Below are 12,614 nucleotides of genomic sequence, written 5' to 3' on the forward strand. Positions count from 1 at the left end.
TCTTATCAGATTGCACTTTTTATCCACTCTCTTGGCATAACCATAAAATTTAGAAAAGTAAATCAAGAGGATACTCTCCAGTGGTTATCTGAAAGAAACCAAAGTGCCAACATCTAAACTTGTGCAAAGCTTCAAAGAAAAAAGTTTAAAAAAAAAAAAAAGCACCACCATTACGTCTCCAAAGTAGTTCCTTTTCAGAACAAGTGACTTGTGAAATACTGGTTCTGCTGTGGTCTGGGAGGCGGCTCAGTGGATGAAGCATTGGCCTCTTGAGCATGAGGTCCTTAGTTCAATCCCCAGTAACCCATGTCCCAGAGTGGTGTCCGGTTCTTTCTCCTCTCCCTCTCCCTTTTCTCATCAATAAACACAATAAAATCTGGAACCCTCCCGAAGGCCTCCTGCGTGGGGGTCTGTAAGCGACAGGGCTATGGGAGGACAGACTCACCAGTGAGCAGATGTCCAGCCACCAGCCGCAGATGAGGGGGAACACTCCAATCTCCACTACCACCAGCAAGGAGACCTTTGATTCAAACAAAGCTCATCAGTACCACCCGAGCGGGGAGGAATCATGTCCAGTTGTGACTCACCCCTGGCTTCAAGTACCTTCACGACAATGTAGCAGACGCCCAGCAGGCGGCGAGACCTGTGAAACTTAACGAGGGTGGCCAGGCCCTGCGGCAGCGGGTCAAAGAAAACAGGACTTTAAGGGTACAGTGAGGCAGGTGGCACAGTCTAGGCGGCTCTTAGAAAACTCACTTCCGGGAGTCGGGCGGTGGCGCAGTGGGTTAAGCGCACGTGGCGCAAAGCGCAGGGACCGGTGTGAGAATCCCGGTTCGAGCCCCTGGCTCCCCACCTGCAGGGGAGTCGCTTCACAGGCGGTGAAGCAGGTCTGCAGGTGTCTATCTTTCTCTCCCCTCTCTCTCTGTCTTCCCTTCCTCTCTCCATTTCTCTCTGTCCTATCCAACAACAAAACAATGGCAATAATAACCGCAACGAGGCTGCAACAACTAGGGCAACAAAAAGGGGAAAAAAATGGCCTCCAGGAGCGGTAGAATCATGGTGCAGGCACCCAGCCCAGCAATAACCCTGGAGGAAAAAAAAAAAAGAAAACTCACTTCCTCCACGCCTCATCTACACTCACCCAGCCTCCACTAAGAGACAGCGCTATGTCACTAACTTCTTCCCAGTCACCCACGCTGGCTCGTCAAAGGATACGTGACAGATTATCAGTGTGATGGCCAGAAGTATGTACCCAACGATGGTTGTGATCAGCCCTTCAAAATGAGATGCTTGGACCTAGGAAGAGGAGAAAAGTCAGTTTCACCCCCTGGCCTACAGCCCAGCGTCCCGGCCGTGCAAGCTGTGAAGGAGCCGCAAAGCTGCCTTCGGGCCGTGTTTCTCCACAGCCGCCTCCACTGACTGCCACATGCCACAAGGGGGGGAAACAAAGCACACTTCATTCAAGCAGATATGGTAACAGGGTGAACTGAACTATACCGAGAGGAAAAAAAAAGTGTGGGAGTTGACATAACACAACAGCCTGCCGAGAGCCGAGAGGTGAGAGCCCAGCCCAGCAGCCAGGCTGGGCACCCCACACCCTGGCCACCCTTCCTTCCTTCTACTCGAGCATCAGTCTGTCTGTTTCCTGGCTGCTCTAGTCTCTTACAAAAGAGTTGGGATAGTGACCAGTACTGCCTGGCTTTTTTGTTTTTTGTTTTTTTCGTTTTTGGACTCCTGAAGTTCAGGGAGCAAATGGCAGTCATCTGGAAAGCCAGATTCCTCAGGGCATTGATGTGAGCCTTGCCAGTTCTTGCACTGAGCTGTGAGGGTGCACGCCTAGACACTGAGGATGCTAAGCACTGAGCGCCTCTGTGCTGCCCTGCCAGACCACTGCAGGGGCGGCGGTCTCTCCATATCTCACGTGCACAAACAGCAGACTGCTCCAGAGCCAGCGCTCCGCCCGAGGTTAAGCAGTCGCACACCTGTACCACAGAGTAGCAGCTGTCCATCCAAATGTTCCTCTCCCACCGAGAAACAGTGCTAAGATAGCGAGACTACAGCAATGTTTAGAAACGGCTGCTGGTCCTCATTCTAAGACAAAGCAGCCCTTGTCCAGAGGGAGCAGCACTGTTACTTTCCTCAGTTCATCCCAGGACATCTGGGGAGAAGGGGGGACAGACGGCCCCAAGTCACTGGAACAGGTGGAGAAGCGGCCTGCAGGCAAGCCACCCGACTGTCCCCCACGTCTAGGTGCCCTACCCCCAGGGGCTCAGCACACAGCTGCCTTCGCAGGCTGCAGGGCCCGCGGTGTCTTGGGTCACTGTCAGGTACTGACCAAGAGACCCTGCCGGACAGCTGCTCCTCTGCAACAGAGACCGCGAAGCAAAGGGCACTTTACAAGTGGCTCACGCACTCTACGGATATCAAATCTGTGGGTAATTACTCAAGGCAGGTAGGTTGGTGAGAGAGTATACTCACGTGCTCTTCGAACCCCAGGCCAACAAGGGAGAAGTGACCGATGTGGTAGGGACAAAAGGCTACAAGGGAAAGAAAAAAAACCCAGTGAAAACACGAGCTCTGGCCGCTGTTGATTTATGTCTGCAGTCAGGATGTTTAGTTGTGAACTGCAGGAATGGCTGAAGAGAACACTGCCCCAACAAGACATCACAATTTACTCCATAAGATGATACAGTAATAACATCAAAATCACGTCAGAGCACTGCCCCCAACAAGACATCTATCACGATTTATTCCAGAAGAGAATAAAGTCACATCAGTAACAACGTAAAAATCCCGTCAGGTGGTTTTAATATGGCTGAACACAGTCAGGTGTGGCGTTTGTTAAGATGCACGAGGCTGACAATCTGATTCCATCTGGTCTGCCATGCACATCATATGCACCCCATCTCCAGTGACTAATTCAAGGGACCTTAAAATACATATGGCTAGTGGGCAATCTGGTGGTAGCATGAGAGGAGGCATATTTTTCTATCTTCCCTAAAGTAAAAAGCTGTAGACATGCATACTCGGTCATGAAGACATGTCTGCAGAGTGGAGAGAGGCAGATTCAAGTGCCAGTTTTCAGTTGGTATCTTTGCATGGCCTGCACATGATGGAACAAATATCCAAAAGGCCGTGAGTAGAGCAAGGCTCCCCCACCCCTGTTATAAAGGGGAAACAAAGCCAGTGAGAGGCCTTGGACCAGGAGAAAGGGGGAAGCGCACACACGTGAGGCGGAGTATGGCCAGTGAAGGCTCCGCCCCACTCGGGCTGCAGCTGAACCTCTGCTCTGACGGTCGGTCGCAGGGGAAGTCAGGCAGCCAAGGAGCGGGGTAGCGGCCACGCTGACCACAAGGCACTTGCGGCGAGCTGGCCTGGCCTCTGATCCTGCCTCGCCTGTTGCTCCCTGGGAAAGCGTCTGCAAGGGAGAATGCATTTGCTGGACGTGGGCCTGAGGGGAACTCACATTCAAGCCCACATCTGGCTCTGGTTACAGCTCCCCAGCCAGTGGCCAGGGAGGTCTGGGTCGGGACTGGGACCGAGGGAAACACGATCCCTCGGCAGGGGGAAGAGACACAACAGACTGTCGTCAGCACAGGGAACGCCAAGATGGGGCACAGTGTTCTTGTCTAAACTCAGTGGTGGGTGGCTTCAGTTGGTGCTTCTCAGAAAAGGAACCATGGGCGTATCTGGGGTCCTCCAGCCTAAAACTGTCTCACACAGACAGTCCTGTCATTAAACACAAAAACTAAGGTGTCCAACAGCAGCTGAGTGGCTGAGAGACTCATGGTGTACATGCACAACAGAAGCAGGGTTCTCTACGTCCTCCTGGCTGGAGCCAGAAGGAATCCTGTGAAGTGAGGTCAGCCAGAAAGAGAAGGAAGAACATGGGATGACCTCACTCATGGACAGAAAGGGAAACACAAAGGAGACCCCGGACTGGGACGAGAACACCACATTAAGGCAGAGGACTCCGGGCTATGGTGGGGAAGGGGGCAGGCGGCGGCACACCGGGTAAAGCGCACGTATCACCACGGTGGTGGAAAAGGACCAAGGTGGAGGGAGTGGCTCCCAGGCACCTGCCACGGTGAGATAAGAAAGTCTGCCCAGGAGTCTGCAACCACGCTATGAACCAGTAAGTCCCCCAACTGAAAACAGAAAAACACGCAAGCTCGTCACTGTTCCATAAAGAAATGCATAAATCCACTTACCAAAAACAAGAATGAACAGTGTATTTAGAGACACCACCCAGAAGACGTGTTCCTGGAGAAGGAGAGGTAGGAAGACAGTTACTCTCTGACACGGCTCACTCTACTTAGCCTCTGAAATTACTGAATCATTAAAAATGAATAGTCACAGTTCTACCAGATAAGAAACTTTAGCTTTACTTACAAGAAAAACAAGTGATCCATCAAGTCCTAGCATCTAAAGAAAATGATACGCATTAATTCAGATAGACTAGGATATTTTTTTTTTGTTAAAAAGTGCATTCTCCTTCCAATACCTCAATCTCAGCGACTATTTCCCCATCTTTGAGTTTTTCGTTTTAGGTCTCCTTATTCCATATCATGATCACAAATACAAAATGATCCCATCTAAGGTTTTTTACGGGGGGCGGGGGGTAGACAGCATAATGGTTATGGAAAGAGACTCTCATGCCTGAGCCTCAAAGTCCCAGGTTCAATCCCCCACACCACCATTAGCCAGAGGTGAACAGTGCTCTGGTAAACAAAACTAAAAATAAGTAAATCACAGGATGGCAGAGGACCCAGTGGGGGTTGTCTTGTTATATGAAAAACTGGGGAATGTTATGCATGTACAAACTATTGTATTTACTGTTGACTGTAAAACATTAATCTTCCCAAAAAAATTTTAAAAATAAGTAAATCAGTAATTTTTAATTATGTGTGAAACCGTCCAAAACTCCACTAGGCGACTGTACTGCTGCCAGCTGAAGCCTCAGAGGAACTGTGACTTCACTGTCCCAAAGTTTACAAGTCAAACATTCCCCAAGGAGAACCAAGTTTGTAGTAAAGACCAGAAGACAGGAAACCACCAATGAAACTGTGCCTTATTTCCACCACAAGTGATGCATCGATTTTCTCTAGAAGCTAAAGTTCCAGTGACTTTCCATCAAATGTTAAGTTCAGAAGGGCGTGTGCACCTCACTGTGCCAAACCTTAAGATACAGACTCCAACCGAAACCCAGGGTAACCGACAGAAAGGCGTCTTACTCTCTCCCACGTCAGCTCCTCTGCAGCTCGGTCCCACTCCAGAGCATTCCAGTTCATGTCATCTAGAAGCAGAAGGCAGGTGAAGGCCACTGGTGGAACTGAACTCATCGACAGGAGGTTGTCAGAAAAGTCACGAAACATTTTCGCACAGAAGAACATGGCGTGACTTTTCCAACGGCCCAACAGTAGCATACGCTGTTTGGGTGTGCTGTTTCATAGGCTGCTGTCAAGAAGACACTTTTTCCCCCCATGCTGAGCACTCATGTGCTTGTTCAACAATGAATCAGAACACCTAAGTGACAAAGGCGACTCTAGCCTGATGAGAGCTAGAAAGGAGATAAATAAGCTCGTGCAAGAGACAGGGATCAAGAGTCCTGAGTCTGGACTGGATCTAAGGATCTGAGAAACATAAGGAAGCCCAGGCACAAGAGAAGATGGTGGTGGTGGTGGTGGTGGTGGTGGTGGTGGTGGTGGTGGTGGTGGTGGTGGAGGAGGAGGAGGAGGAGGAGGAGGAGTGAGAAGAGACTGTATGAGTGCTAGAAAAACAGCATAATGGTTCTTTAAAAGACTTTCACAGCTGAGGCTCCCAAGTCTCAAGTTCAATTCTCAGCACCACCATAAGGAAGATGAGCAGGGCTGTGGCCTCGCTCATCAAAAATAAAATCAATCTTTTCAAAGACACTGTCTGAGAGGCAAGCAGGGATCACATCCTCCAAGAGGAATGCGAAGCCAGGGTTTTACTTTGTTCTTCACTTGTTCTTCACCCTCGCCACTGGGACCCTCAAGGCAGGAGAGCATCCCAAACGCTCCATGGCGAAACACCGAGGCAGGGACAAAGGAGACAAGTAAGTGAGTGACTGCAGCACACCGAGAGGAGGAATGGTGGTCGGCACTAGGGAGGCAGCAGGCTGCATCCCGGAGTCTCCACACACGTGCTCGCCTAAGCAGAGGCCCCTGGCTCCCATGATGCAACTCACTCCCTCCCCCTCTCAGCGGACACCACTTACTCAGAGATGCTCAGAGTATATTTAAAACAGGACTCTCCCCAGTAGAATGGTTAGAACAACCTGCACAACAGCCACCACAAAACAGAAGGATAAAAGTGCTTGCTTGGGTGTTCTGATGTCTGCACTAGACTGGGAACTCCAGGAAGACAGGGAGCTCGCTCACAGGAGACCATTCTCAGCAACACCAAGTGGCCCCAGAGACCCTGACAGGAGTCTCAGGAGCCAAAGGGGAAAGGAGGTGGCAGGTCGGGACAGCAGAGCAGGGCCGTCAGTGTCCACATCTGAGTGACTCCGCTGGGCAGCAAGTGCGTGCTGTCTCTGGGTGGCACCTGGCCTACTGGGCACAGCCAGGAATTCTCTGACAAGCTGCTATGACTCGACAGATGTGGTAAATGGCAACGGCTAACCTGTGTCAGAATTTTTGTTTTGTTTTGTTTTGTTTAAACTAGGGCCTATACCAACTTAAAAAACGTGTTACAGCCTGTATAAATTTAGCCGGATTTTAAAACACAAAGTGTGCCCTGCTTCCCAGAGAAAAACAAGTATCTGTCTATGGATGCATGAGTGAAAAGAAAAGGCACAAAACAGCTGAGAGAGAGAAGCTCGGAGTCTGGGATCCCCAGGTCTAGCCCCCAGTGCGGGCTGGGACTGGCCCGTGGTGAGTCGCCCACAGCCCCAGGCCTGCACACCTTACCTTGGGCCCCGTTGTTGGCGTCAGCTGCGTCCTCGGCTCCTCCGTCGTCGTCGTCCTCCTCGTTGTCCTCCTCCTCGTCCTCCCCCTGGTCATCCTGAGCATCTGGGTTCTCCCCCACCACGGCGTTCTCAGCTGGGGGGTTGGCAGGCTGGTCGGGGGCAGCGTTTTCAGCACCATTTCCGCCCGCTGGGGCCTGAAATGACGGAAGGCTCCAGAGACACAGCTAATGTGGCTGTTTGGTCCTGTACCAAATCACGCCCTCCTTTCTACAACAAACGAACTAGCCCAGCAAACACAAGCTCCAATAATTCTTTTTTTTTTAAAGGCAAAAGGGCCTTCTCAGAGTCATCTTCTGTCAACGCATCCAATTTCTGGATGACTGTGGCGTATCAGAATGCAAACTCACTCCTCCCTGCACACCTACCCACTCAGCACACCAAGGCTAGCGCCTCACAAAGCGCCACAGAAAATGAGCTGACGGGCTGGGTGGTGAGCACCCAGCTGTGTGCAGTACACCAGAACTCGGGTTTGAGCCGCTGGTTCCCACTTGTAGCAGGGGAGCTACGCAAGCAGCGAAGCAGTGCCACAGCCGTCTCTCTTTAGCGCTTTTTCAATTTCCGTCTCCAAAAAAAAAAACACTTAAAAAGGGGGGGGGGGGAATCACTTAATAGATCTGGCTAACACCAATCCTAACTTCACTGGCAGACTCTGAGAAAAGAACAAATTGTTTTCTTTATTCATTAATTTATCTATGCATTGACTTACTTATGAGAGAAAGGGGAGAGAGACAAACAGAGGCTGGGGACTGAACCTGAGACATCAATAGTCTAACAGATAGAGTGCAGGACTTCCCTGAGTAAGGAGCTGGGTTTGACCCCTGACGTGGCATCTGCCAAGCCTGTTCTCTCTCTGGTTCCCTCCCATGCAGTGAAAGTGGTTTAGAGTCACTGCTTACTGCATCCTCCTGGCTGGGTACTTCCAGAAGACGCTCTTGCTTCCAGCATGACGTGGCTCGTCAAGAGTTTACACTTGCCAGAGGCCCCTCACCCACAGGCTCCCAGGGGCAAGCAGTCCCCTGGACACCCATGGGTGTGCACCGAGGGCTGTGCCCAGGTCCCGGCACGGCAGGAATGCTCACCAGGTGTACAACTAAACCTCTAGGTCAGCGCCGAGCAACTGCCAACCAGGGGGGTCAAGAGCCCCAGTGCAGCCCTGACGGTGCCCCCAGGCTCCCCAGAAAACTCCTGGAAAGGTTTCAACCCCTCTGAGCCTGCTTTGCCGTGCCAGGAGCTCAGGGCCTGGGTACAAACGGGAGAAGGCCGCCCTCGCCCATGGCCAATCACCTCATTCTGGTGTTGCCCCGCTGCGTTGAAGGGCTGGGCCGCGTGCTCCAGCCAGATGGGGGCTCCCCCGTGAACGATCTGCTCCCGCAGCCACACCAGGCTGATGAACGCACACAGCGTGCACGTCACCACAAAGCAGCCCTGCAGACAGTCTGCCAGCAGGTTGTCCCTGGTAGAGAAAGACACTCAGAACTGAGGAACCACAGGTGACAGCATTTCATCTGACAGCACAAACGCAGAACAGGCGATCAGAAGAGAGCTACAGTTTTCTGGGTGGACCAACAGCTCCCTGGAAAGAATCATCTCTGAGGGTGGTGAAGATCTATCTGCCTGTGGTAAAAAGCTGGCGGAATGGCTCAAAGAGGTGAAGAACAACTTCAGAACTGCAGCAGAAAGGAGTTACCCTGAGCTTCTCTGAGAAACCTGAAGGCAGCAAGGAAAACAAACCACAAATGGCCACGCTGCTGTCAAAGGCCCAGCCCTGAATGTAAGGACATCTTTATCCATACACAACTCCACAAGCCCACACAAAGGAACAGAAGCAACCGCCAATCAGAGAGGCCCGAGGTGAGGGGACCAGGGAGAGCAGGAGAAGAGCACAGGAGGAGTGTGACAGCCAGGTCAGCAGGACGGCCGAGGTCTGCCACTCAGAAGGCAGGTGTTTCTACAAAGGCATGGAGCACTTGAGAACCAACTTGGGGGCCCAACACCACTGCCAAGGGACCTCCCCCAGTCAGGACTTTCATTCTGCTTTTGAGACAGAGAAGGAGAGGGAAAGGGGGGAGGGGGAGGGGGGGGGAGGGAGGGAGGGAGGGAGGGAGGGAGGGAGGGAGGGAGGCAGGTGCTACAGTTCCACCTCCATGGAGTCTCAGGTCTGGAACCAGGACCTAAGTTGTGAGCTCTAGCTGGCCCCAGCAGATCAGACATTTATGATAACTGAACTGTCCTAGTTTTCAGTTCCTCCCCAACTTCAGATGGGCACAGTCCAGTTTCTCTGGGGTTCAGAGCACTGGACTGCCAGCCTCTCCCCTGCGCTCTGCCTTTGCCATGGCTCACCGCCATGCTCTCAAGGCTTACCTTGTTCTCTGCCTCTGCTGACGCAGGTCACAGACCTCAGGTCAGCCTGGCACTGACAAAGGAGGTCTAGCAAACAACTCCCCGGCTCCACTGGTTCACTGTTCTTAATGTGGTTGATCATTCACAGCACCTCTAGCCCCCCCCCCCACACACACACACACCCGCAGCACTGGGACCTGAACCTGGGCGGGAGACACGCCCCTCCGCCTCCGCGCCTTCAGGCAGCTGTGCTTTAAGGCATCATTTATACTCAGAGCTGCTGGGACACCAGGTACAAAGTCCACCCTCAGAGTGGAAAGGCTTTTCACACCATGGCAGGAGTGAAGGGGGCAGGAGGAGAGGAGCCCACCAGAGGCCACGGGGCCCATACTCACGTGGACAGCATGTCCAATGGCAGTGTCAGAAGTGAGCTCACGGAGCCAGTAAACAAGCACTTGTAGATTCGGCCTGGCAAAACAAGGCAAGACGGTCACAACTCTCTTCACCAGCCCCATCGCCTGAAGAGTCAGGGAAGGGCTGCAGCTGGCCTAGGGAAGCTGGAGTCTCAAAACGTTAAGTGATCAGACACAAAGAATGGTGACAACAAAGACTGTCCCACAATGGGGTCTAAGACCTGAACACTTCTCTTCAGGGAGACCTGCACAGCTATTACTGACATTTAACAAGTCTGAAAAGGAAGGGGAGGGGGGTCTAGAAGATTTCCAAAGTTGAAATGTTGGGGATTCTCATAAACCTGGGATTCTAAAACTCATGGCGTTTGTTTGTGAAGATAAAGGGCTGCAGTTGGAAGTAGAAGGAACACTGTTGGCATCACCGGGGATTTTCGGTAGCACGCATGCATCAATGCCATTACCGACTAAGCCACCAGTATAGATATGCAGGTTCAAGGACCCTCAAAGAAAACTTTCCATCTGACCATGGAAGGAAAAGTGGGTAAATGCAGAGCCATCCTCTCCTCTGTCAGAAAAGTCAAGATCAGAAACAGCAGGCACAGAAATGGTGGCCCAGGGGAAAGCAACCATCTGCTTCCAAGCCCACACTGGGTGTCAGTTCAGACTGCAGCCTCGTTCCAGAGACCCCAGGGCCTACAACGGCCTTCAGAAAAATGCAAAAGCAGGGAAGGAGTTTCTGTACCCGAATGACCACACACACACACACACACACACACACACACACACACACACACACACACACAGAGAGAGATGTAATAAACAGAGTAATAAACAGTAAAAGTGACCGCAAACCAAATGTATGCACACAAGAAGGCAAATTCACAAATGAAGCTCTTCCTCCTGCCCAGTGCTAGGTATTTAATTTTTTTTTAATTAAGTAATCAGGGCTGGAGAGAAAGCACAACAGTTATACAGAGAACTTTCATGCTGGAGGCTCAAGAAAGTCAAAGTTCAATCCTGGACACCGGGAGTCGGGCAGTAGCACAGTGGGTTAAGCGCAGGTGGCACAAAGTGCAAGGACCGGCATAAGGATCCCGGTTCGAGCCCCAGCTCCCCACCTGCAGGGGAGTCACTTCACAGGCGGTGAAGCAGGTCTGCAGGTGTCTGTCTTTCTCTCCTCCTCTCTGTCTTCCCCCTCCTCTATTTCTCTCTGTCCTATCCAACAACAATGGCAACAATAATAACTACAACAATTAAACAAGGGCAACAAAAGGGGATAAATAAATAAAATAAAAATAAAAAAAAAGAATCCTGGACACCACCATAAGCCAGAACCAAGCAGTACCCTGGTTAAAAAAGAAAAGAAGCATATATATATTTATTTATTTATTTATTTATTTATTTGTGGGAGACAGGAAGTGGCACAGTGGAAAAAAACACCTGACAATCAAGTCTCAAGTTCTGAGTTGGAGCCCCAGCATCCTATGTGCCAGTGTGATGTTCCTGTGGTGTCTCTCTCCCTCTCTCTCTCTCTCAAGTGAATAGAGCTCTGAAAAGATAGCAGAGCACCCAGATAGCCTCAACCTAGTGAGAGGGGTGCATTCCCATCTGAGCTGCTGTTGCCCACCAGGGCGGCAGCCAACATCTCCGTGTCTGAGGCTCCCATTGCTGGCCTACAGCAGGTTGTGTGTCTTAGTGAAAGCTGCCTTTCGCGGGCGAGGAACGCAGTGCTCCACATGAGTGTTTCCAGCTGGCGTCCGTCAGGCTGGGCACATCACTCCCACACTCGGCTCGCACTAGTGAGCATATCCCCACACCCGAGTGGCCCAGCTCACGTCCACAGTGGAGAAACCCATCCTGTGTGACACAATCTTTTTCGAGTCCCCACTCTCCTCCTCTCTGCCTTCCGTCTTTGTTAGTTTCCTCATTTTACTTCTTTCTTCCAATTCCAATCCCAGAGGCCAGCCTACTTCTTCTCTTCTAGCAGTTACTTTATTGTTTTATTACTTTTGAGGCAAAATTCACATACATCTTACCTGCGTGTCTGGGTACATTTCTGTTCCTGTACAGACCCAATGAGCTGTCGTGCAAGCCAGCATTTCCAGCTTCCCAGAAAGCCCTCTCTAGCCTGTCCCCGGTGCTTGCGCTCGGCAGGAACCCACCACTGTTGTGCTCAGTGCGGCCAATTTCAGACTTTCACAGATCTGTTGCTTCTGACCTCCTTTTCTCCACTAAGTGAAGCCACAGGAGTCAGAGAGAAGCAGCAGCCACACTGACGACTAGCAGATGACCAGTTAAAAGCAATGTGTTGCCTGCTCCTGTCAGGACTGGCTCCACCCACAGCCCTGACCATCTGCCCACCGAGGAACCAAGAACTCAGGTCTCCTCGCCTCTCACCAGCTCCGCCACATTAAGACCTACACTTGCTCCACTAAAAGTCACTGAACATCAATGGCAACTCAGCGACAAGAAGCGCTTGTTTCTTTTTCTTTGTAGCTCACACCTCTCTCCCTAATTCACTTTTCTCGCAAATTCCCAACTCACCGAATCTACCAAAATAAAACCATGCACTCTATCTTCTCTCTTAAAAAAAATATTATGGATGGAAGACTTTAGTTTGAAAAATTATATCAGATTCCTGAATATGGGATGATCTCACTCTCAGGCAGAAGTTGAAAAACAAGATCAGAAAAGAAAACACAAGTAGAACCTGAAAATGTAATTGGCATATCGCACCAAAGTAAAAGACTCTGGGGTGGGTGGGTGGGTGGGGAGAATACAGGTCCATGAAGGATGATAAATGACATAGTGGGGGTTGTATTGTTAAATGGGAAACTGGGGAATGTTATGCATGTACAAACTATTGT

General features: G+C 51.0%; 1 protein-coding gene and 1 long non-coding RNA gene across 4 annotated transcripts in view; both read right to left on the reverse strand.

Moving 5' to 3' along the window:
* LOC132538593 (uncharacterized) overlaps positions 1-12,614 on the reverse strand; it is a 71,323-nt gene that overhangs the window by 27,370 nt on the left and 31,339 nt on the right. The window lies entirely within an intron of this gene.
* MARCHF6 (membrane associated ring-CH-type finger 6) overlaps positions 1-12,614 on the reverse strand; it is a 59,151-nt gene that overhangs the window by 25,865 nt on the left and 20,672 nt on the right. For all 3 annotated transcript variants that reach the window (XM_060191177.1, XM_060191176.1, XM_060191175.1), the window contains exons 5-14: positions 9,730-9,802; positions 8,279-8,447; positions 6,936-7,128; positions 5,235-5,296; positions 4,393-4,425; positions 4,212-4,263; positions 2,479-2,537; positions 1,216-1,296; positions 604-672; positions 446-520 (exon numbers count right to left, since the gene is read on the reverse strand). In XM_060191177.1, coding sequence (XP_060047160.1) covers positions 446-520; positions 604-672; positions 1,216-1,296; positions 2,479-2,537; positions 4,212-4,263; positions 4,393-4,425; positions 5,235-5,296; positions 6,936-7,128; positions 8,279-8,447; positions 9,730-9,802 — 866 coding nt within the window. The remainder of the gene's footprint in view (positions 1-445; positions 521-603; positions 673-1,215; positions 1,297-2,478; positions 2,538-4,211; positions 4,264-4,392; positions 4,426-5,234; positions 5,297-6,935; positions 7,129-8,278; positions 8,448-9,729; positions 9,803-12,614) is intronic.

The sequence above is a fragment of the Erinaceus europaeus genome, chromosome 5, assembly GCF_950295315.1.
Source record: "Erinaceus europaeus chromosome 5, mEriEur2.1, whole genome shotgun sequence".
Taxonomy (NCBI): Eukaryota; Metazoa; Chordata; class Mammalia; order Eulipotyphla; family Erinaceidae; genus Erinaceus; species Erinaceus europaeus.